This window comes from Mchenga conophoros, linkage group LG8 (assembly GCF_057382185.1).
Source record: "Mchenga conophoros isolate Kocher_MC1m ecotype Shallow Benthic linkage group LG8, M_conophoros_male_GT1.1, whole genome shotgun sequence".
NCBI classification, from domain to species: Eukaryota; Metazoa; Chordata; class Actinopteri; order Cichliformes; family Cichlidae; genus Mchenga; species Mchenga conophoros.
The window spans coordinates 22,295,086-22,315,323 of NC_140533.1; the positions used below are offsets into that span (position 1 = coordinate 22,295,086).

At 41.3% G+C, this 20,238-nt stretch overlaps 2 protein-coding genes and 2 non-coding genes across 10 annotated transcripts in view; 1 reads left to right on the forward strand and 3 right to left on the reverse strand.

Annotated features, from left to right (window-relative positions):
* Positions 1 to 4: 4 nt before the first annotated feature.
* On the reverse strand, positions 5 to 86 carry trnal-aag (transfer RNA leucine (anticodon AAG)). Its single transcript has one exon. It is a non-coding gene; the product is annotated as a tRNA-Leu (tRNA).
* A 2,234-nt stretch (positions 87 to 2,320) lies between these two features.
* eef2k (eukaryotic elongation factor 2 kinase) lies at positions 2,321 to 14,958 on the reverse strand. 7 transcript variants are annotated; one of them, XM_085285020.1, is made up of 20 exons: positions 14,686 to 14,958; positions 13,847 to 14,135; positions 13,308 to 13,373; positions 12,396 to 12,496; positions 9,236 to 9,296; positions 9,115 to 9,152; positions 8,218 to 8,389; positions 7,505 to 7,654; positions 7,281 to 7,413; positions 7,066 to 7,193; positions 6,380 to 6,584; positions 5,564 to 5,622; positions 5,263 to 5,340; positions 4,980 to 5,036; positions 4,713 to 4,778; positions 4,067 to 4,198; positions 3,665 to 3,853; positions 3,452 to 3,576; positions 3,111 to 3,289; positions 2,321 to 2,900 (listed from the first exon to the last, which is right to left on the reverse strand). In XM_085285020.1, exons 2-20 carry the CDS (start codon positions 14,093 to 14,095, stop codon positions 2,791 to 2,793), a joined length of 2,298 nt encoding a protein of 765 aa, XP_085141146.1. In that variant the 5' UTR covers positions 14,096 to 14,135; positions 14,686 to 14,958; the 3' UTR covers positions 2,321 to 2,790. The 7 variants fall into 7 exon arrangements, with proteins under 7 accessions (XP_085141146.1, XP_085141145.1, XP_085141149.1 ...); XM_085285019.1 differs by having other exon boundaries at positions 13,847 to 14,106; positions 14,686 to 14,957; XM_085285023.1 differs by lacking the exon at positions 13,308 to 13,373 and having other exon boundaries at positions 13,847 to 14,106; positions 14,686 to 14,957.
* A 760-nt stretch (positions 14,959 to 15,718) lies between these two features.
* Positions 15,719 to 15,800, forward strand: trnal-uag (transfer RNA leucine (anticodon UAG)). Its single transcript has one exon. It is a non-coding gene; the product is annotated as a tRNA-Leu (tRNA).
* A 348-nt stretch (positions 15,801 to 16,148) lies between these two features.
* The window catches only part of tha1 (threonine aldolase 1), a 42,392-nt gene continuing 38,302 nt past the window's right edge, over positions 16,149 to 20,238 (reverse strand). The window contains exons 5-7 of the mRNA XM_085285027.1: positions 17,472 to 17,609; positions 17,177 to 17,369; positions 16,149 to 16,911 (exon numbers count right to left, since the gene is read on the reverse strand). Of these exons, the coding sequence (XP_085141153.1) occupies positions 16,604 to 16,911; positions 17,177 to 17,369; positions 17,472 to 17,609 (639 nt within the window). The 3' untranslated portion in view covers positions 16,149 to 16,603. The remainder of the gene's footprint in view (positions 16,912 to 17,176; positions 17,370 to 17,471; positions 17,610 to 20,238) is intronic.

Genomic DNA, 20,238 nt, shown 5'->3' on the forward strand with positions numbered 1-20,238 from the left:
ATTCTGGCAGCGGTGGGATTCGAACCCACGCCCCCGAAGAGACTGGAGCCTTAATCCAGCGCCTTAGACCGCTCGGCCACGCTACCGTTGTGATACAATACATTGAAACAGAGGCTAATAGCAAATATAAAGCCTCCTGACTATAAAGTTTGGGTTGTACCCGTTTTAAATGGACTTCAGACAAAAATGATGTAATATGAAATCCAAGGACATGCAAAATATACCCTGAAGTCTCCTGGGAAATTAAAAATTGTGTTTTTTATTATTGCACTTCTATTAAGTTCGTTTTTTGAGACTGCAGCAGCAAATACAGGATAAACGTGTCCTCAATAGACAGAGAGGAGCCGTTACAGACTTTAACTTCAAATCACGTCTGCAGCACAGAGTCAGCCTTGCTAATCAGCTTCCTAGTGTGAGTGGAGCTGCTGTTAAGACAGATAGCTACAACAAAAAAAGTGCACGTCGTACGTACGTCATCTGTTTGAAAACCTCATGTTTATTTTGAAAAAATTACTCTTGCCATTGTGGTCAATTAACCCTCTGATGCATAGTGGTCACTGGAGTGGACAGCTACTAAAACGTACATATCTCTTTAATGCATTGGTTTCTATGGTGGAACTGCATATTAGCCTTTAGAGTGCTCTCTGCTGCCATGCTCCATTGAGGTCAATTCAGTGTTCAGTTAGTGCAACTGCAAGTAAATTTCCTCTGAATCAAAGATGGCAGACAAACTGTCACCCCTGCCGACCACTGCTGGCATATCCTGTCAATCCTTCTATGCTAAAAGAGCCCAACAGGTAAAAAAAATATGATGATATGCAGTAACATCTAGGGAAGGATATTATCTGTTTGGAATAAGAAATTGTTATGTCTAATATGTAGAAAACTACGATTAACCATGTGTCCACTGTAGTGGACATCATGCATTACCCACTATATTTTTTTAACATAAGTCATAAATTGTCTCACTGTTTTTTGGGACTGTTTTGGTTATAAGTAAGCATATAATTGTTACATTTATAAGCTACTCATTTAAAATATATATTTCTGTGCAGATCAGCTGTAGTTTGAGTTACTATAATAATTATTTTATCATATTTTGTAGACTTCAAATGCAGCAAAGAATAAGGCAGCGTACAGAATAGTCCAGGAAATTCCATCCAGCTCCAGTGATGATGATTTCATTGATGAGTGCAGTGATGATGAGTTCAGTGATAAGTCCAGTGATGATGAGAGTGGCTGCCAGAGCAGAACAGAGACATAGGAACTACGGACAGCCTAGGTGTGATGAACACAGAAGTGTTTGGAGATGCAGAGACTAAGATGTCAGTTTGTGTTTTCTTCCAGCATGCTACTAAGGGCTTGGTAATACTGTCCTGCATCGTTATAGAACTGTGTAGACTCAAAAATGTTTCTCTTGTTGGAGATAGTTTGCCATATTCAGGTGTAGGATTCACAGCTAGGACTGTTGATTGGTTTTGTTATTTACGTCTAAACATTGGGGCCTTATGAGTTGAAAGTTCCAAAAAAATTGCTGAGATGTTTTTCAAAGGATACAAGCAAACAAGTGTTTGTATATTTACAATAGAACACAAGGTAATTAATTTTTATAGTAAATTCACAGTATTTCATGCTAAGTGCTCAGGCGCATGTAGTCCACTGGAGTGGACAAGTTTATAACTTTATAAAAAAACATATTTTTGGGAAAAAAAGAGTTGAACATTTTTTTTCATGTCCTGAGAAGAATAAAAGCACTTAAGAAAAAAATCTTGACCAAGGCTTTCATAATTCATGCATCAGAGGGTTAAAATATACTACAGCTTAATCTTTTTCTTAGTTGACCATCAAAATTTTCTTTCAAGGGATTTGCTTTGCCCATGTGGGCCACTGCATATTTCTTGTAAGCGGATTTTGGGGGCTTCTTTCTTTGTTGGACCCTCTCAGTTCATGATGTAAAACCTGCACTACAGCAGTTTACAGTTCATCACAGGCTTGAAACTTAGCGATTCCAGATTATACCGACCAATCTTCCTCTTCTCTGAGGATAATAGTATGGGTCTTCTTCCAGAACTTGGCAAAGTGGTGACATATCTCTGAGCTCCGGGATCAGAGAAAACTGCAAAGAAAAACAAGACTAGTGAGCTGAAGCATTTACTTGTTTTCTTTTGTCCCATAACCAATCTGACTGCAAATTAACTTATTTTAGTTAATGGTGCAAAAAACTAAGGTAAATTGTTTCTGTTATGACACTCACAAAACACCCTCATTTTAGGTTACAAGAGTCCTTCCACTAGTTAGAAAAATCACAACAGGATCATGATTGGTAAAAAGAAAGGCAAACTTTTATTTTACAGTTTCATATTCCAAGCACTTTTCTTTATCACACATATTCTCTTAAACATAAACATGTTAACATCTGCGTCAAAATAAGTAAATCTTTTTTTGATAGGTCAGACCTTTTCATTCATAGAATCACATTAACTTAACTCTAAAGGTTAATATAGACATGAAATGAAAGAAATGAGGAGCCAGGAAATCTAGCTTTACAACCATACAGAAAGAATCCTGAAGATAAAAGTCTGATGCTGAATGGCTCAACACACACCAAACGCGCACACAAACAAACCACCAACACCAAAAAAATCTGTCATAAAAACAGTAATGTAAACTGAAGTCATTCAGGTTTTACCCAGAATGTGTAAAAAAAACAAAAAAAGAAAGAAAAACAGCCACACATCAAGTCTCGTGGCCTTTTTGGAGGTTAAAATAAATCTCTTTTATGTTGTGGAGTTACTCCTCCATTTGTGCCCAGGCTTCTTCAGCTTTCATGTAGTACTGGTTAGCCAGTCGACCCTTCATGGCCGCCATGGCGGCTTCTGCAGCTTCAGTAAAAAGGTCACCTGCAGGAGAGAGACAGAATGAGATGTTACAGGCAGTCGCTCCACCAAACAGAAATGAACCCCAACCCCACGACCATCATGTGAGACTAAAGCTTCTCCGTGCCACAGATCAAAATCACAAGCCCTACTGCTTCACTGGGAAAACGGTCAGACAGAAACTGGTGTACGATTTCTTGAAGTTAAAATTCTGCACTCGGCATCGGGTTGAACCTGCTCTCTGTGGGTCTGCGGCGAGGTTGTGGCCTCCCTCCTGGTACATCTCTGCCTCTCTGGCCAGCAGAAGGTGGCGAGGCTCGTCCTGGGTCCCATCGAACTCTCCTCCTTCGTCGAAGTCCATCATGTTCAGCGCACTGTTGTACCAGTGAACCGCCTCGGCCCAGTCCTGCTTTCTGTGAAGGCGAAAGGATAAAATGCTTTAACTCACAAATCACCACCACTTAAAAAAAGCAACTGTAAAAATCCAACCGGCCACAAGAGGGAAGTACTATCAAGCAAAGGCAGGATTCCTACGTTTTACCTGAAACATCTGCTTTGAATGAACCTTCACTCACCTGTCAGCAGACAGACCGACTCCAGTATCAAAGGCTCTGGCCACTATGATCATAGAAGATCTGTCGCCAGCCTCAGCAGCCTGCAGCAGATACTTGAAACCTCTCATCCTGTTTCCTGCATTATCCTGCCAACAACACACACACACCAGAATATAAAGCCACCCTGTGAAGTTAAGCTCAACAAAAGAAAGGAAAATAGATGGCGCACAGTACCTCCAGCTCCATGTCTGGCAGTATATGATGAGGTAGCTGCAGACAGCACTGTCCCAAAGCTACGATGGCCTCCAGTTCTCCACACATGGCAGCTCTCTCCAGGTGGTACATGGCCGACTCCTGGTCCCATTGTTCGTCCTTCTCGCAGAAACGACCCGCTTCGTGGTACCGGACCATAGCCAAGTGGACCTGGGTGGGAGATAAAGAATATAAGCGCTTGAAGCATGCAGAGCTGCCTCATTGTGTTTGGTTTGCGATAGGAGGAGTTTGGACTGAACTGAATGCTTAGAATCAAAGAAAGATTTCAAAAATTGTAACAATGTAAGTGTTTTTAGTGTTGGTGGGACCAGAGTTAAATAGTGGCACGGAAACATTAAATTAACTAATGTTTCCTCCTCTTACTTTTCCAAGAATCGACTGGCCGATCTTCTTCTGCAGCAGATTGTTGAGTCGTTCCACCTCGGTGGCCACACAGGAAGGTCGGTGGACGTGAGCGCGGGATGAGTGATAGAAGGTCCACTTCTCCTCGGTCAACTGAACAGAAGCAGGCGCCAAAGATCCAAGAAAGAAGAAAAGGACAAAAAAAGTTACCATCTGATATTCACTGCAAGAAATATATTATGGTTGAAAAGTCACACTGCAGTCTCAGAGGTGTACCCATCCAGGAAAGTCTGCTTTGAGCTCAGAGATGGATGAGTACATCCCTGTTAATGCAAAAGGAGCGCACATACAGACACACACACAGTTATAGAAGTGAGAATAAGCGGGATGGCAGAGCAGGCGAAGGTAAAGGAGGTAGATGGTGTTTCAGTTCCAAGTATCACTTTTTATCTCCATTTGTATTTTCCAATTGTTTTCGTTCACTAAATAAATAAAGCAGGCGTCAACAGGAAAATAGCGACAGCGAGTTCAATCCACACAAATCGGAACCGTTTGAAAAGCAGAGCCATCATGCTGGAGGCAAACATTATGCTTCACGGCTAAAAAAAGACTGCAAAGCGCTGCACAGGGAAACACCTGGCTCAGGAGCTTCCATGCAAATAATCACCCATTCGTTGTCAGGAGTGTTTGAGTTTAAGTTCGCAGAGACTCTTGGAGGAGCTACCATCTTCCTCTAGTGAGGGGAAACAAAGTAGGAGGAGTGGAATTAGAGGAGAGGTAAGGAGGGGCTTTCATGGTTAAACAAGTGATGGGAAAACAAAAGTAAAGATGATGTTCAAAGGGAAATTAAAGTAGGGTTATTTGATTAAAGTGGTGATGATGATGATTATGAATGAGGTGAGGAAGGGATTTAGGGATATTTATGTTTCTTTACCCGTCTGACACTTTCCTCGTCCGATTCTGAATATTGTCTGTTGTAGCGATGATGGATCTATGTGACAATATGACACGGACTGTAAAACCAGCTGTCACGAAATCTAACAAGTGTTGAATAAGTGCATCGACGGGGCATGATGAAGCTCATTTCAGGTAATATGCAAGAGGACGTTCACAAACTGGATCCAAAAGCGGGATTTGGATCACAGGAAAAATACATTTAATGATTAACTAAAAGCTTCCTCTGTCCATTTCTGTTGAGCAGTGACAAAAATCTTTACCCCGTCTATGTGGTCATTTGGGTCTCCTTCACTCCTCCTCTCGCTCGGGTAGCCGCTGTCCCCGCCGTTTTCTGATTCCTAAAGACAAAAATTAAGACAAGAATTTCTGATTCCTGGTGGTAAACTTTTGTCAACAAGTCAGCTACACAGATATAGTTTTAAATAATGTAAGTAATGCTGTTAATCAATGTGAAGCTTGGGGTTGGGGGAGTGATGATGCAGCGCTCTTTGTTTTTTTAAATGTGCTTTCTTTCATTGCTTGTGCTGGTTAGAGCCACTCTCACCATCAGTTTTTACTTACCCTGTGTTCGCTTGTGTTGCTTATTCTGTCGTGTTCATACATTCCGATAAAAGACGAGCCTGTAAAATTGAAATAAAATGCAAAACCACTCACCACTTTAGCTCCACAGTATGTAAGCTATGTCTGAATACTTGTGTATCTCAAGATATCTCTAGATACCTCTGCTAGCAAATTTCCAGTAACATACAATGACATAAATGTCTATACTAATCTGTCTACTAACTCGACATGAGTACTGTCAACGCTGAAATCCTCCTTCTGGCTAAAAATAGATTATTGGTTCCTCTTGTTTTGCACATGTGACCATGTCACTGTCAATACTTTGTCCAAGTACTCTTAGTGCACTTTATTTATACGTAGTCGTCAGTGTGAATGCTTTTATTCATTCAAATTAACGAGAAAATGGGAAAATACCAGATCTGAGAATGAATCACAACATGGACTGTATATGAAAGATGGACATGTTACTGCCATAACCTGCCATACTAGCAAGGGGGATTCCTCTGGTTGTAAAAAACTTTCCAGTTACATAGAAGTCTCTGCTCACATGATTTGCGATCTCAGTAAACACATTCCTGATGGGTTTAAGAACTCTATCACTACTTTTAAGCTTCATTTAATAAATCAAATAAAACATGTGGTTCTAGTTAGAATCAAATAGAGCGATGAGGCAATTGATTCACGTCTCGCTCGTTACATCCCTTTTTAAAATACCAAGAGCTTCATGACTGGACTTTGCTAACTACTATGTCCATTTTTATATATACAGTAACATTTTCTGTGGGTCTTGCTTGCATTTACTGATTGCTAACTTGCCTATAGAGCCAGCTGCAGTTGGGGGGGAGCAGGGAAGGATGAGAGGGGAGCAGGGGATCGATTCCATGTCGCTCATGCTCTCATCTGCAGACGAGGTCTCAGACAGGCGGGATAGGAGCGGAGGCGCCCGGCTGGCCGACATGGTGCGAACACGAGGAGAACCGCAGTGCTCCTCTGAGCCTCTCAGCACAGTCTGGGCTGACTTCTACAATGAGAAAAAAAAAAAGGAAGAAAGATGAAAATAAAAAGAGGAAGAACTCAGAATTTCTCTTTCTTTTTGTTCTCTGCTCTTTTAAGCCACAGACCAACATCTTCTACCAGGATATAAACTTTCAGCAGACATTCATGCCTAAATATGGAAACTGTGAGCAAAGTGAGATACAGCTGCAAGCAGCAATGAGGAAGCCAAACAGCTCAGCAGAACAAGTGGAAGAGGAAGCTTTTGTGAGTTTGGCTTTCCAAAAGAAAGAAAAGCAAAAAACCCAAACTGGTCCACACAGGAAGTGATTCGCTCTCACACCACTTTGCTACTGATGGTTGTTTGTTTCCAGGTAATAAACCAACCAATAAGTATAGGTAATAAATATAACCCCCCCCCCCCAAACTATTCCTACTGCTGCTACTTCTACTTTAAAGGCTGCTGATTTCAGCCCCTAATATTTAAAGCATGATTAAAACATAATTACGAGCAGTTTGTTGGTGCCGTCCAGCTGGGACATCTCCGCAGGGGAAATGTCGAAAGGCGTCAGGCCCATGCTTTTGCAGATCTTGTTACACAGATGCGAGTGGAAGAACAGGGCCATGCCTCGCACACCTGAAACACAGGTGTGATCAGGTTGAAGCTTTTTAAACACTTACTGATCTAAGTTTGTAGCAGCAGTTTGCTGAAAGGTAAGCATACCTAGATTTCCGTCTCCAAAGTCGGTCCCCTTCGCTGTGTGGATCTGAGGGTCGGTGTAGAGATCGCCGACTCCCTGGATGTCCACCACGATCAGCTGGTGGCCCGACCGCTCAAAGCTGAAGTGACTGAAGGCCTGACGGAGAAAAGAGGGAAATTATATTTGACTGTGTCTTCAGCTTGTGTCTTTAGCATGTATTCATACCACTCCACAGGCGACCACTCACCTGTGGAGTGAGGCGGATGTTGTCGTCCCTGACAAAGCCAGAATTGGAGTTGTACTTGATGTACTTGCCCTCGATGTAATGCTCCAGGTGGAAGAGAGGTTTACTGGGTCGGTTTGTCATCTCCACCACACACATCTGCATGATGTCCACCTGAGGATTTAAAACGGAACGAGGATTACGAGGCATCATCTGATTCTGATACTGGGGGGTGAGGGTGATAAGAGATGACAGGAGGCAACTTAAGATAAGACCCGGATCTTTTAAAAATATTGGTAAATGTACAAATATATACCTGCAAGCGAAAACTGAAGGCTCCAGAGTTCACTAAATGCTCCGTTACAGACAGTTTTTTCTGGTCTTGGCTCTGTATGGTGTCACTGAGAGCCGATATCCCTAATATGGTCATCTCTGAAGCCCCACCCACCTGCTGTTCAAGTCTTCTGTTTGTGAGGGGCAGCCAATCATAAGAAAGTTAACTCAAAGTGGGAGCAGCTAAAGGGTCAGCATAAGATAATAAAAGGAAAATAATTTTCATTTAATTGGAAATCACATTTGAGTCTTTTCTCAACCGCTTATCCGAATAGTATATAAATATTTGAAAAAAAAGAAAGAAAAAAAAGAAAAGAAGCACCAATCAGAGGCCAGTACGTCTTCCCAAACTCTTTCTGTTGACTTCCCCTGATTTTATCGATACCACCTCATTTCTCCCGTACCTGTTTGGGAGGTCGGTGGCGATTGTACTCCTCGCCCCAAAGTTTGGCCTCCATCTGCAGCCTGACGTCCTCAAAGTAAACATTTCTATCCACCGTCTCCATGTAACGCTTGGCCACATAGTTGGACGCCGACTTCCAGTTGCTGCTGTGTGAGAAATTCGACAACTTCTTCCTGCAGGGTAAACGGATCACAGTAAATCTACATTACTTTAAAGATAAAGAAACTCCCTCGCTGCTTTAAATCTTAATAAAAATACATAAATAAAGCCTTCTTCATAAATAATAGATATCAGATGTGCCCCAAGTGATCTCAGGTCACAGAAGAAAAACTGATTTAAATCCACATGTGTATAAATCCAAGAGGAAAAACATGCTTCTTTTTTAGGACCTTTAATGTTTGCGCTGGTGGATGCTGGGAGATTTATTTTTAAACGGAAAATAACTAAAGTGTGTGTGTGTGTGTGGGGGGGGGGGGGGGGGGGTGTTGATTGATGGCTCTCTTACATTCCCAACATAACAGACGATTGACCTTTAACAATTAGAGTGTTAGGCTTTTTCTCTGGGATTCTGCAGTGCCATGCAAAAGCCAGTGCAGCCGTGATGGCGCCGCCCACTGCGATTTTAACCAATTAACATCCAGGGAACCAATACTATGAGAAAGAGTTAAAAATGAGCTCCATGTCCCGCCACAAGAGACTTCGCAGAGCCCGTTTAGCGTGTTTCTCAGAAAATAATGAACATGTCAGCTGCTGCTATCCTGACAGAGAAATGTGAGGAATGTTGACCTGCGCTGCTTTCTAATTTAAGTCAGACATTTTCCTCTGTTTTGTTTACAAAGAGACCAGAACGTCATGAGGGCAACAGTCATTAGATAAGAAGCGATGAATATAGACTCACGCTCTGAAGCACTCCCTCATGGCCCCTTTCCCAAAAGGCTGTGAGAAACAAGACAAGGGGACATAAATTAGATGAGAGAGAAAGACACTGTGAGTTCCTAAAGTAAAGTGAGGTGTAGTACCTGTGTACCCATCTTCATGTGGATCTGGTCTTGAACCCATTCCCCTGTAACGGCATTGTACCTGTGAAGATGAACAGCTATATTAATTATCTATTTAATTACATACTATTAAAAATTTAAAAGAGGATTTGACATCTATGTATTTAAAAAAATAAAAATAAAATAAAAAAAACCTCGAATACTTCAATCTAACCCAATCAGAATGTCTGCATTTGAAAGAGGCAGCAGGATTTCATGAGTGAGCGACTCCAAAATAGTGTATATAGAACGGGTGTAATTCTGAGAGGTTTTGAGTAGTTTTGAGAATAGGACAGAATAAAAAACAGTATCCAAATTTTTCAGGGAGATTTGAGGGAGATATGACCCATTAAAAAACCCCAAAAACGAACAAAACAGTAAAGCTACTTATTTCTGCAAATTTTTTTAAACTTTCAGCATTACGATTTTACATTATTTTGACAGTTGTAGATCATTTTGTAAGGTTTTAAGAGAATTTAAGACACAACAGTCCACAGCAGAAATGTTGTATAATGCATAGCAAATGCAGTAATTAAAAAAAAAACCAAAAAAAAAAAACCCGAAGATGCGAGGATCGCCGTTTTGTTTTGCAAAACAAAAATCAACTATAAACTTATGTTTTTTAACATGCGAATAATATGAGTTAACAACATTTAGGCTTTTTAACGTTTAAAGTATTAGCAGCTACTAACACGTTGTTCAGCTGACTTAACAACGTGCACAGCACTTCTGTGAAGAAGTGGGTTTGGTGATAATGTAAAACAGGAACACTGACATTTAGCTTCTGTAACCTCTGCTGTAACCCGATGTGCACCTCCCTGTAAATATAACTATTCATCACACTGGCAGACTGGACAGGAAAAAAAAAAAATGGAGGTGGACATTTCTTTTTAATAATTAAACGAACAATGAACTGAGGAAAAAACGTGAAAGTAGAATAAATTTTAGGTGTAGCCAAATCTCCCACTCGTCTCCCACTGGTGTAAATTTCACTGAGCAGCTTTAAAGGATTCCAAAAGCAATGAATACTCGCTCATGTATCTGCAGCTGCCCGTGTATGATCCCCGCCTGAGTGTACTTCAGCTCTGCAATCGTGTCTTCTTGCTGTGACACATCTGTGGCTCATGTTTTTTGTTGTTTTTTTTAGTCACAGAGCAGCACGGCTGTGCCGGGAGAAGATGTCCGTGTTTATTTTCTCAGATTGTTTTCCACCTATTACTTTGTTAATCATTCACAGGCCCATCGCCTCGCTGACCTGCCTTTTTGAAGCCATTCCCCTCCCTCGATCAATAACCCAGCACACCGAGAAAACAGAGATAAAACTATTCATCACAGAAGTTATTTAAGCTTCTTACTTCTGTTCATGTTTGCCCAGTGCAGTCTCTCCATCAGCAGCCCATTAATTATTCTTATCAAGGAAGCACATACAAGCATCGAGTTTCCTTTGCACACAAAAACAACAAGGAGAGAAGAATGTAGCAGGGAGGGAACGACTTTTCATTTAAGGTCATTTTGACCTCTCTTATTCATTTTGTTTAGGACTGACGTTATTTTGGAGTGGAGGGAGTTGACTATAGTGATATAAATGTGGGTGTGAACACTATCAGACAGGATCAGACTGTCTGTTTGGCCCGTCTGGGCGTGTGTCCCGAGTTAATGTATGCTGGATGTACTAAAAGTGCAGCTGCACGTCCTAAAACTCTAAACTCTATTTTTCCGCCCACGGAAAAACGAGCCCTGTTCCCTTTCCAACATCTAATCTCTGCTTTAGGAACGCAACGTACTATGACTTTCATCCCACTGAGTTCCTCCTGCAGGGGGGCAAAGAGGAGTGAGGTTACACGAGGGTAAAATTAGCACATGTAATGGGAGCATGAGGGCAAATCCCACCCCTGACGATCCCTCCTCCCCCGCAGTCAAATACAAGCTCTCCGTCTGGTTACGTAACGGGATTTTTCCTCCTGCTTTTTGTCCGCACCCAGTGAACTCATGTGTGCTTCTGCAGTTTGGACTGTGAGAGCTGTTCATGCAGCAGCCACAGGATTCTGTGGTCATAATATCTGGATGCACATTCAGCATCACACCCAAGTTCATGGGGCCAACAGACGCCAGAGATGTTTGTGTACAGTTAATAATAGCAGAGCATCACTGACCGAGATATGAGCAACAGAGAATAAATGAGGTCTGCTGTCGGTTCAAGACGAGCCCAAACAACTCATTGAAATGATTTAAAACTACTCTTTTTCATACTTTTACAGATATACACAAAGGCCGAGATCACTTTTTCCTCATATCTATAAAAATTGATGCTCTACTGCTTTTCATTTGCATAATAGGCAGTTATTTTCGGTGGAAAAACTAAAAAGAAGAAAACACTGCACACCTCCAGCTCACCACCAAACTTAACGACTAGGAGAAGAACATAAAGCTCTAAAGGGTTGGATATCTTCCTCAGCAGTTACTGCAGACCACAAACTGAGCCAAAGGAGGGCAAATATTACTCACATGACTGTCACATTTTTGCTGTATACGTCGATAAGCAACAGTATGCGAACATTTCAGTCATTTCAACTTCATTTAAAGCTTGTTGCACTGGCTCCTGAGTGGTTAAAACATCAGTAAATGCAGATTTAATTTGAATTTCCTGATTGACAAACAATGTTATGATTACAGACTGGCTGCATTTTAAATTTATTAGGTTAAGATTTAGCTGTTTTTCCTGGCACAGAACTTGCTTTTTGGGAGATATTACACTTGCATGCACAATCTGTAAAAGCAGATTTATTCACGTATGATTTCTGACCATTTGCTGAACAAAAATGTCTGTTTATCTCTGTAAATGGAATCTAAATCAACAGAGATTACGTTAAAAACATGATTTTGTATCAGTTCTGTTTAATTTTCTTGTATTCAGGCCAAAACCTCTTGGGTGGAGGGCCCAAAATAACCCCATTCAGAAAAATAAGCTGCACACAGCAATATTCTCACACAACAGGAAAAACACTGCTGAAATTGATGATCTTGTTCTGGTACTTTACATGCTGGAACAAGCCCTACTTAACTGAACACTCAAAGGGTCAAACAGAAGAGGTCAAATCTGCTGTGAAAGAGTTTCATCTTTGCCACAAAGTCAAAGTCAGACCTGTAACGAATGCAGGGTTCAGTCGCTATCTCCTCCAGGTGAAACTGCGCCCAGGGGTCGGGCATCGCTTTTGCCTTTTCGATAGCGTGCAGCCATGTTGCCTGGTAGAAAAACAAGACAGAGAAATATAAAGATCTTATGAGCTCGGGAGCAGAATAAAAGTCAGTTTCTCACATCAGGATTGCTCGAACACAGAAGAAAGAGGGGAAGCCCTTCCATGCAAAGCTGTTTAATCTGCACAATAAAAGCAGTTCTAAGCCAGTCTGTTCTCTTTACTCAACAATGCATGCATTGTTTTTTCTGCAATTATTATCAGCTCTCAAATTGAAATCTATAATGTCACGATTTCTGCATTAAAGGGCTCTCCCTCTCGATTTAGGGAGTCAAAACAACCACGTGGCTCACAACAAAGCACACAAACATGAAGCAGACACTGAAAACAAATACCACAGGAGAATGAAGCCATGGTAAAATTATGAGTGGATTTCTGGGCTGTAAGGTCGCCGTAAATAAAATAATTTACAGCTACCTTAAAGTGAACATGTGCAGTTTTCAAAAAAATAACTTGAATCAGATGTCACGAGTAAGCTAAATCTGTTAGCAAGTAACCCAAGCCTTGGCCCAACCTACGCTGCTCAGCAGCACGTCCTCCTCGTGCACCACTGCTCACAGTCCAGCAGATGTCTTTCTATTTAGAGTGAGGAAGGAGCAGCACTTATGTTGAAGAGGAACAGGCGACACATGTTTATCCATAAAATAAAAAATAAAATAAAAAGATCCGGGAGGGATGAAGTGGTTAAAAGTAAAAGCAGGGAGAGGCAAATTGAAGGGCAGAGTGAGGAGCTGGAGGCGTGGATGGTCAGTGGTATAAAAGGGAGAGAAGGAAAAACCAAGATTTAGATCCAAACATACCCGTGCACTCTCAGACAAAACCTTGTACGATCGATGTCCTGCCACTGTATCTGTTTCTTTTTCGTTCTATGCAAAAAAAAAACAAACAAACAAGAAAACGGATCCTTTATCATCAACAGGAAATGTATGCAACATCACTTTAGATAACATTAACAGCCAGGAGGCTCTGAAACAGCAACACCACCGCCACACAAAAATTTAAAGAGCCGCGCGCACTGAATCGAGCTTTTGTTGCAGCTCCCTGCTGATGTGGAGAGAGAGAGAGCCGTGTTTACACACATCATAATCACGAGGTGAAACCGCTCTCTGCTGCTTCCTGTCAGAAAGTACATTTAAATAAAAGGTGGGTTGACCAGCGCTTCACTCGATCAAACACATAAACACACACGTTGAAATACCAGACGAGCCACACAGAACGTGTGTGCAGGCATGCGCGTATCATCACACCTTAAAAGGCAAACAGAAACATTGCAGAACTGAGAGGTGGGGATGATGCATCAGCACAACAAACTGTCATAGCCCCACGTCTTATATCTCACCCTGTACATGAAGTTGGATTTAGGGAGCGAGTTTGACAGCTGCCGTGTGTAAACCAGGTTTTTAAGGTGGCTGCACACTTCTTTGGCCGAATCGTCCAGGATGGGGCAGATGAAGTGGTCTTCGTCATCATCCTCGCTGGCGTTGGACTCGCTGAGGGAGGATGCTCTGTGTTTGAGGGCACTCCGCTGGGCAGAGGGTCTCTTGGCGCTGCCATCCTCCTCCATGCTGAACATGAGTTCGTCCTCCATGGTTTCTGTTGCTGTTTTGACAACAGAGTGTGAGAATGGACTGGAAGTAGGGAAAAAACAGTCACATGCAGAGTGCACAGTCAGGGAACCAGGTGACAGCCATGTTAGTGTATGTCCAAAACAAGCATGGATCATGGCTGCACAACTCTTACACCAAATGTGAGGACTTCAAAGGGGGCCAGACCTTCACATTTGAGTTACAGCCATATATTTCATTCAACAACACACATCATGGGAGCTCTAAGTTATCAGTAAGGCTACCAGCAATCAAAAGCATTTCCATTCATTTTATCTGTGTTATCTAGCAAGTCAGTCGGTCCTTCTGTAATCAAAGGTTACTGTGCTCTGAGAGTTTTAAAGTAGGAGCACAGGAATGCACACTCAAGAACATGCTTCTGCAGGTTCAATGTGCCCCCCACGTTGTAAAACATCTAGCAGCAGCCATTCCTGTTGTACAACTACAGCATGCAGCAGTGGAGTTTCCTACAAAGAATCATCTTCTAATTTAATCTATCGCGACCTGCTGTTAGATATGTTATAGTAAAAGTATTAAATGACCAGCCAATGAATAATCGGATGTAAAGACACACCTCTAATCCCTCAATCTTGACAGACTGTGACAGCAAATCCAGTCACCTCGGTCTTCTTCCGTCTCTCGGTATTGGTTTGCACTTAAATAGTCAAGGCTCCAGGAGCAGGAATTCACCCCTCCTCTGAGACCAAAACAAGAGTGGATGCCTCCTAGTTCTCCGTGGTATCCTCAAGGTCCGGGACGTGCCTGGCGCAGGGCTTTTGTTCTTGTTCCGTCCACCACGGCGAAGGCTTCCCTCCGCACGTATCGCAGTGTTCTCTGTTGGCCACGCCCCTGCGTCCTGCTGCGTTCAGGACGGTCGGAAATAGAATTATAAATCGGAAATGAGTGTTTAGCGGTAAGGAAGAAAAGACTTCTGACAGGTCTCAATTAGATCTGGCAAACAAATAAAAACAGCGTAAGTAGCAGTAGTTAAAATTATTATCGTACAGCCAGGCCGCAAAAGCAAAATTGTGTACTTTCACAGGAGCATTTGACAGTACCACGAGCAGAACCGTTTGTACCGTCCTCCAAAGTGCCACTCCAAGCAATGGTTGCCTAGCTAAACAGGCCACGTGTGGCAGCACGGAGGTTCATCGGAAACTTTACGACCGCACTTACATGCCATTTAATAGCTATCGTGCAGGTGACAAGCCAAACATCCTTGCAACTATTTACTTGTTTAACAGGGCCCCAAAATGGCTTTAGCTACCTTAACAGTGGGTTGGGAGTACGTTCTTTACGTAGCTTGCCATCACCAGTGTGTGAATGGGTGGGTGATTGTGTATAGTGTAAAGCGCTTTGGGGTCCTTAGGACCAAGTAAAGCGCTATACAAATACAGACCATTTACCATTCTTTAGCTCTTATTAAAAATATTAGCAGTGCCTTATCCGTCCAGGGCTTCAGTGATAACTACAAATTTATTATGTGCTCGAAGAAAGTTATTAGTATTAGTAGTAGTAGTGAAACTACACCATCAATGGTATAACGTGAATAAGAACATAATGTTTCCCGTCATATAAATAGATATGTGTCTGACGTGTGGTATCACGGTAGCGTGGCCGAGTGGTCTAAGGCGCTGGATTTAGGCTCCAGTCATTTCGATGGCGTGGGTTCGAATCCCACCGCTGCCAGATCTTTTTCTTGCCTTCTTCACCACGACAAGTATTGACATATCGAATATCCTTTTTCTTTTTTGGTTATAAAAACCAGATACCCGAATTGATTTCCACTTTTTTGTTGTTGCTTATAGTCATAAAAACTCGAGGTCTGATATTGTAGTGCCATCTTGTGGCCAAAAACAAGCTTTGAGAATTTTGGAGGACACCTTAAAACAGACAGTCACCCACCACCAGGACATTTGAATGTTTTTTTTATTATTATTTCTTTAATTTCTGATGATTTGGGCCTTTTCTGCACCACTTTATGATGATGGAAACACCTGTGAGTAAATAAGAACATACAAATGAGGTGACAAATGCTTCTTAGAAGCTTCTTTCATGTTTTTATTATTGCTTTTATTTACATTTGAAAAAATAAAGAAAGTCAGCGGTAATAAGTTTCCAAATTTGTTGTCAGATTTCTAAAGTTTGCTGAAGTTTAAGCGAGTACAGAAATATGGGTCATTTTCCAACAGAGTCCTCAATATTATATTCATTAATATAATATAAAGAATGTATAGTAATGATTAATATAAATTCTTACAGAGAGCTGCACAGTTAAAATGGACGAAGGTCTTCATCATCTGTGCCCTTTGTTGTATTTGCACCCATCTCTTTAATAAAAGATAAATCATAAGGGTGCAAAATAAAATTCAAGACACTGTGCTTAATTACATTTAACAGATTCACATGCTTGTAGAAGTGTTTGTCCCATTTTTCACAGTCTACATTACTCTGTAATCATTCTAAGATTAGGTTTCATCCTGACTTGGGTTTCACTGGGCCCTGATATTTTCCATCACATGCTGAGAAACCACAAACTGCATTTTCTGGATGGCCAGCTGAGTGTCTTCAGGAGAAATCCCAAGATGCCACACGGCCCTGACAGAGTTCCCAAAATGAGGGTACATGAGAACCTGTATCCCCTGCCCGAGTGCAGCCTCCTCACTCTCGCTAACCTGAGCCATGTGGTCACAGAACTCGCGGGGACTCAAACTGAGATCCTGCAGGCGGAAACGCAGGATATTTGTCTCCACGGCAGCCAAGTCAACAGCGAACAAGTTAGGATTGCAGTCGAGAAGAGCTGAGCGTGGAGAAGAAACAAGCTAATTACACAAAGGAGTAAAGTGGGAGCCAGTAAAGTATTTAATTTTCATTGAAGGGTATTCATGTAAAATCAGTCAAATTCCAGTAATTTGAGCCTCTAGAACTCAGGAAACATTCACTAAATAAAGGTAAGATTTTGCATGGCTTCATTAAACATACTAAAGTTATTGCATAAAAAAACAGCAGATCCTGAGGAAGTCACGTGGATTGAATTTTCATGGAATAACCAGGTAGTTACTCACCTTGAGCAAACATTTTTGCATTGCCGTGATCCTCCTCCAGTCTTCCAATCATATTCTGTAAGGAGAGTTTTCCAGCTGCTGCCAGTATGCCAGCCTGCCGCATTCCCCCACCGAGTGCTTTGCGACACCGTACCGCTCTGGATATGAAGTCCTTGGGTCCAGCCAGCACGGTACCAACTGGGGCACCCAAACCCTGATACACACCCAGGATTTTGATTGTTACATTAATCCAGTTTCACCTTGGTTAAGAAGAATCTTGACTTTGTGTGTGTGTGTTTATATACTTCAAACCCACCTTGGAGAGGCACACACTAACAGTGTCTGTGTGCTGCAGTATGGCAGATGGAGGCACTCCCTGAGCTACAGCGGCGTTCATTACCCGGGCTCCGTCCATGTGAACGGACAGACCATATCGATCTGCTAAAGCACGCACCTTAAACATGGAAACAAACCATCCAAACATCACATCATTAAATTTTTAATAAGGCACGAATCACTATTGCTTTTGCATCAAAATGTGGCAATCAGCATGACTCTGTAAACTAGAAAGTGCATTTTCTGAAGAAACTGCAGTGTGAATGCTTGAATCTGAATGTATGCACTGAAATGAATTAATTGCTGAATTTTGAGTTAAAAATTTTGAATGAGATAAAAAAAAAAATCCGAATTTAACCTGAAAACAAAAGTGCTGAACTGCTAAAAGCTGAAGGTTACACAGAAGAAGTTGGAAAAAAGCTGAAAATGTTTTAATTGTAAATTAGAAAACCCTAAGAAATGAGAAAAGAACATTTAGAGTCAGAAAACATCTGAATGAATATTAAAAGTTCATATTCTCTGAATCACTGAATGACTAAAATGTGATCCCTCCGCTTGGATCTACACAGTTTAAAAAGTTTAAATGCCTGAGCTTTGAAAGACACGGTGTTGGAAAGAGAACAACGATGGCGACGTTTTGAGGGTAAAATGATGGCTGTAGAGCAAACACTGTGGACACAGCAGCAGTTGAAAGAGAAGTGTTTAAGATGAATCTTGGTACAGTGAGAGAGAGCTCGTTAAGCAGGCAGGTGTGAGCCTGGTTGCTATAGTGACTGCACCCAATGGCTCCATACACACGTACACAGACATGCGCCTCACTTTTGCTCCTTAAAATGAACAGAAAAGTCAGGGCGAAACAAATCGTTCCCAAATGAAAAGTATAGGTCGTATTGACGAAATTCTTTCACCGTGAGCGACAGCAGCTTCTAGTCTACTGAATTCTCAGTTTTCATGCCTGTGGAGTTTATTATATGGACGTGGTGACAGTGGAAAGACACCATGCTCTTCTGATTTTCAAACGAACCTTCTGAGCCATTTTAACATTAGAGTCTATGGAAGAGTTGGAGGGAGGAAGCTGTGCATTGGTGACATTTACGAAAGAACCATAACACCTAGTACAATAGTAAACACATTGGATGAAAGAGGACAGCGATGGCTACGTTTTGAGGGTAAAATCATACCTGTAGAGCAAGCGCTGCGGACACAGCAGCAGTTTTAAAAAAGATTTTAAGATTAATTTTTTTGCTCCTCTCACTCTAGCAGTTGAGCTGTCTCACTCTAGCCCCAACATTCCGTCCCATACACACCCATTATAAACTCTGAAACGGGTGAAAAAACATCATGAAACTTAAACTGGAACTGAAGAAAAAGTATAATAGATATTGAAAAGATAAATACAAGTTCAATAGTTGAATGTCTTGTCTTCGTTTTAAAGTTTGAATGGTGGCTCTATGTCAATGTATGTGGAAGTAGATACAGTTTAAAGAGGAGGAATTTGAATGAGAATTTGAAGGGTCTCCCCATTGAAATACATTATAAATTTTTGTTAAATAAAGTTGAATAAAATAAAAAATATAAATGTTAAAAATGAGAAAAATAGAAGCAGTGTTGTCCAAAAGAATAGGAATCTAACGGTGTTTGAATGGTTTTTCTAAGTTGAACGGTTTTGAAGGAGATAGATTACAAAAAACGTACGGAATACAGAATAATAACTAGAAAGTGCATTTTCTGAAGAAACTGCAGTGTGAATGCTTGAATCTGAATGTATGCACTGAAATGAATTAATTGCTGAATTTTGAGTTAGAAATATTGAATGAGATTAAAAAAAAACCAAAAAAAAACCCGAATTTAACCTGAAAACAAAGGTGCTGAACTGCTAAAAGCTGAAGGTTACACAGAAGAAGGAGTTGGAAAAAAACTGAAAATGTTTTAAATGTAAATTAGAAAACCCTAAGAAATGAGAAAAGAACATTTAGAGTCAGAAAACATCTGAATGAATATTAAAAGGTCATATTCTTTGAATCACTGAATGACTCAAATGTGATCCCTCCACTTTGATCCACACAGTTTAAAAAGTTTAAATGCCTGAGCTTTGAAAGATACGGTGTTGGAAAGAGAACAATAATGGCGACAATTTGAGGGTAAAATGATGGCTGTAACACTGTGGACACAGCAGCAGTTGAAAGAGAAGTGCTTAAGATGAATCTTGGTACAGTGGCAGGCAGAGCTCGTTAAGCAGGCAGGTGTGAGCCTGGTTGCTATAGTGACCGCACCCAATGGCTCCATACACACGTACACAGACATGCGCCTCACTTTTGCTGCTTAAAATGAACAGAAAAGTCAGGCCGAAACAAATCGTTCCCAAATGAAAAGTAAAAGTCGTATTGACAAAATTCTTTCACCGTGAGTGACAGCAATGTCTAGTCTACTGAATTCTCAGTTTTCATGCCTGTGGAGTTTATTATATGGACGTGGTGACAGTGTAAAGACACCATGCTCTTCTGATTTTCAAACGAACCTTCTGAGCCATTTTAACATTAGAGTCTATGGAAGAGTTGGAGGGAGGAGGCTGTGCATTGGTGACATTTACGAAAGAACCATAACACCTAGGACAATAGTAAACACATTGGATGAAAGAGGACAGCGATGGCTACGTTTTGAGGGTAAAATCATACCTGTAGAGCAAACGCTGCGGACACAGCAGCAGTTTTAAAAAAGATTTTAAGATTAATTTTTTTGCTCCTCTC

Excerpts from the sequence above, each read along its gene's own strand:
- eef2k (XM_085285020.1), bottom strand. The coding sequence starts at position 14,095 with ATGGAGGACGAACTCATGTTCAGCATGGAGGAGGATGGCAGCGCCAAG. Across the intron at positions 5,341-5,563 it reads GCAACACAAGCGAACACAGG|GAATCAGAAAACGGCGGGGA; the intron begins GTAAGTAAAAAC and ends TTTTGTCTTTAG. Across the intron at positions 2,901-3,110 it reads CGCAGACCCACAGAGAGCAG|GTGACCTTTTTACTGAAGCT; the intron begins GTTCAACCCGAT and ends TCTCTCCTGCAG.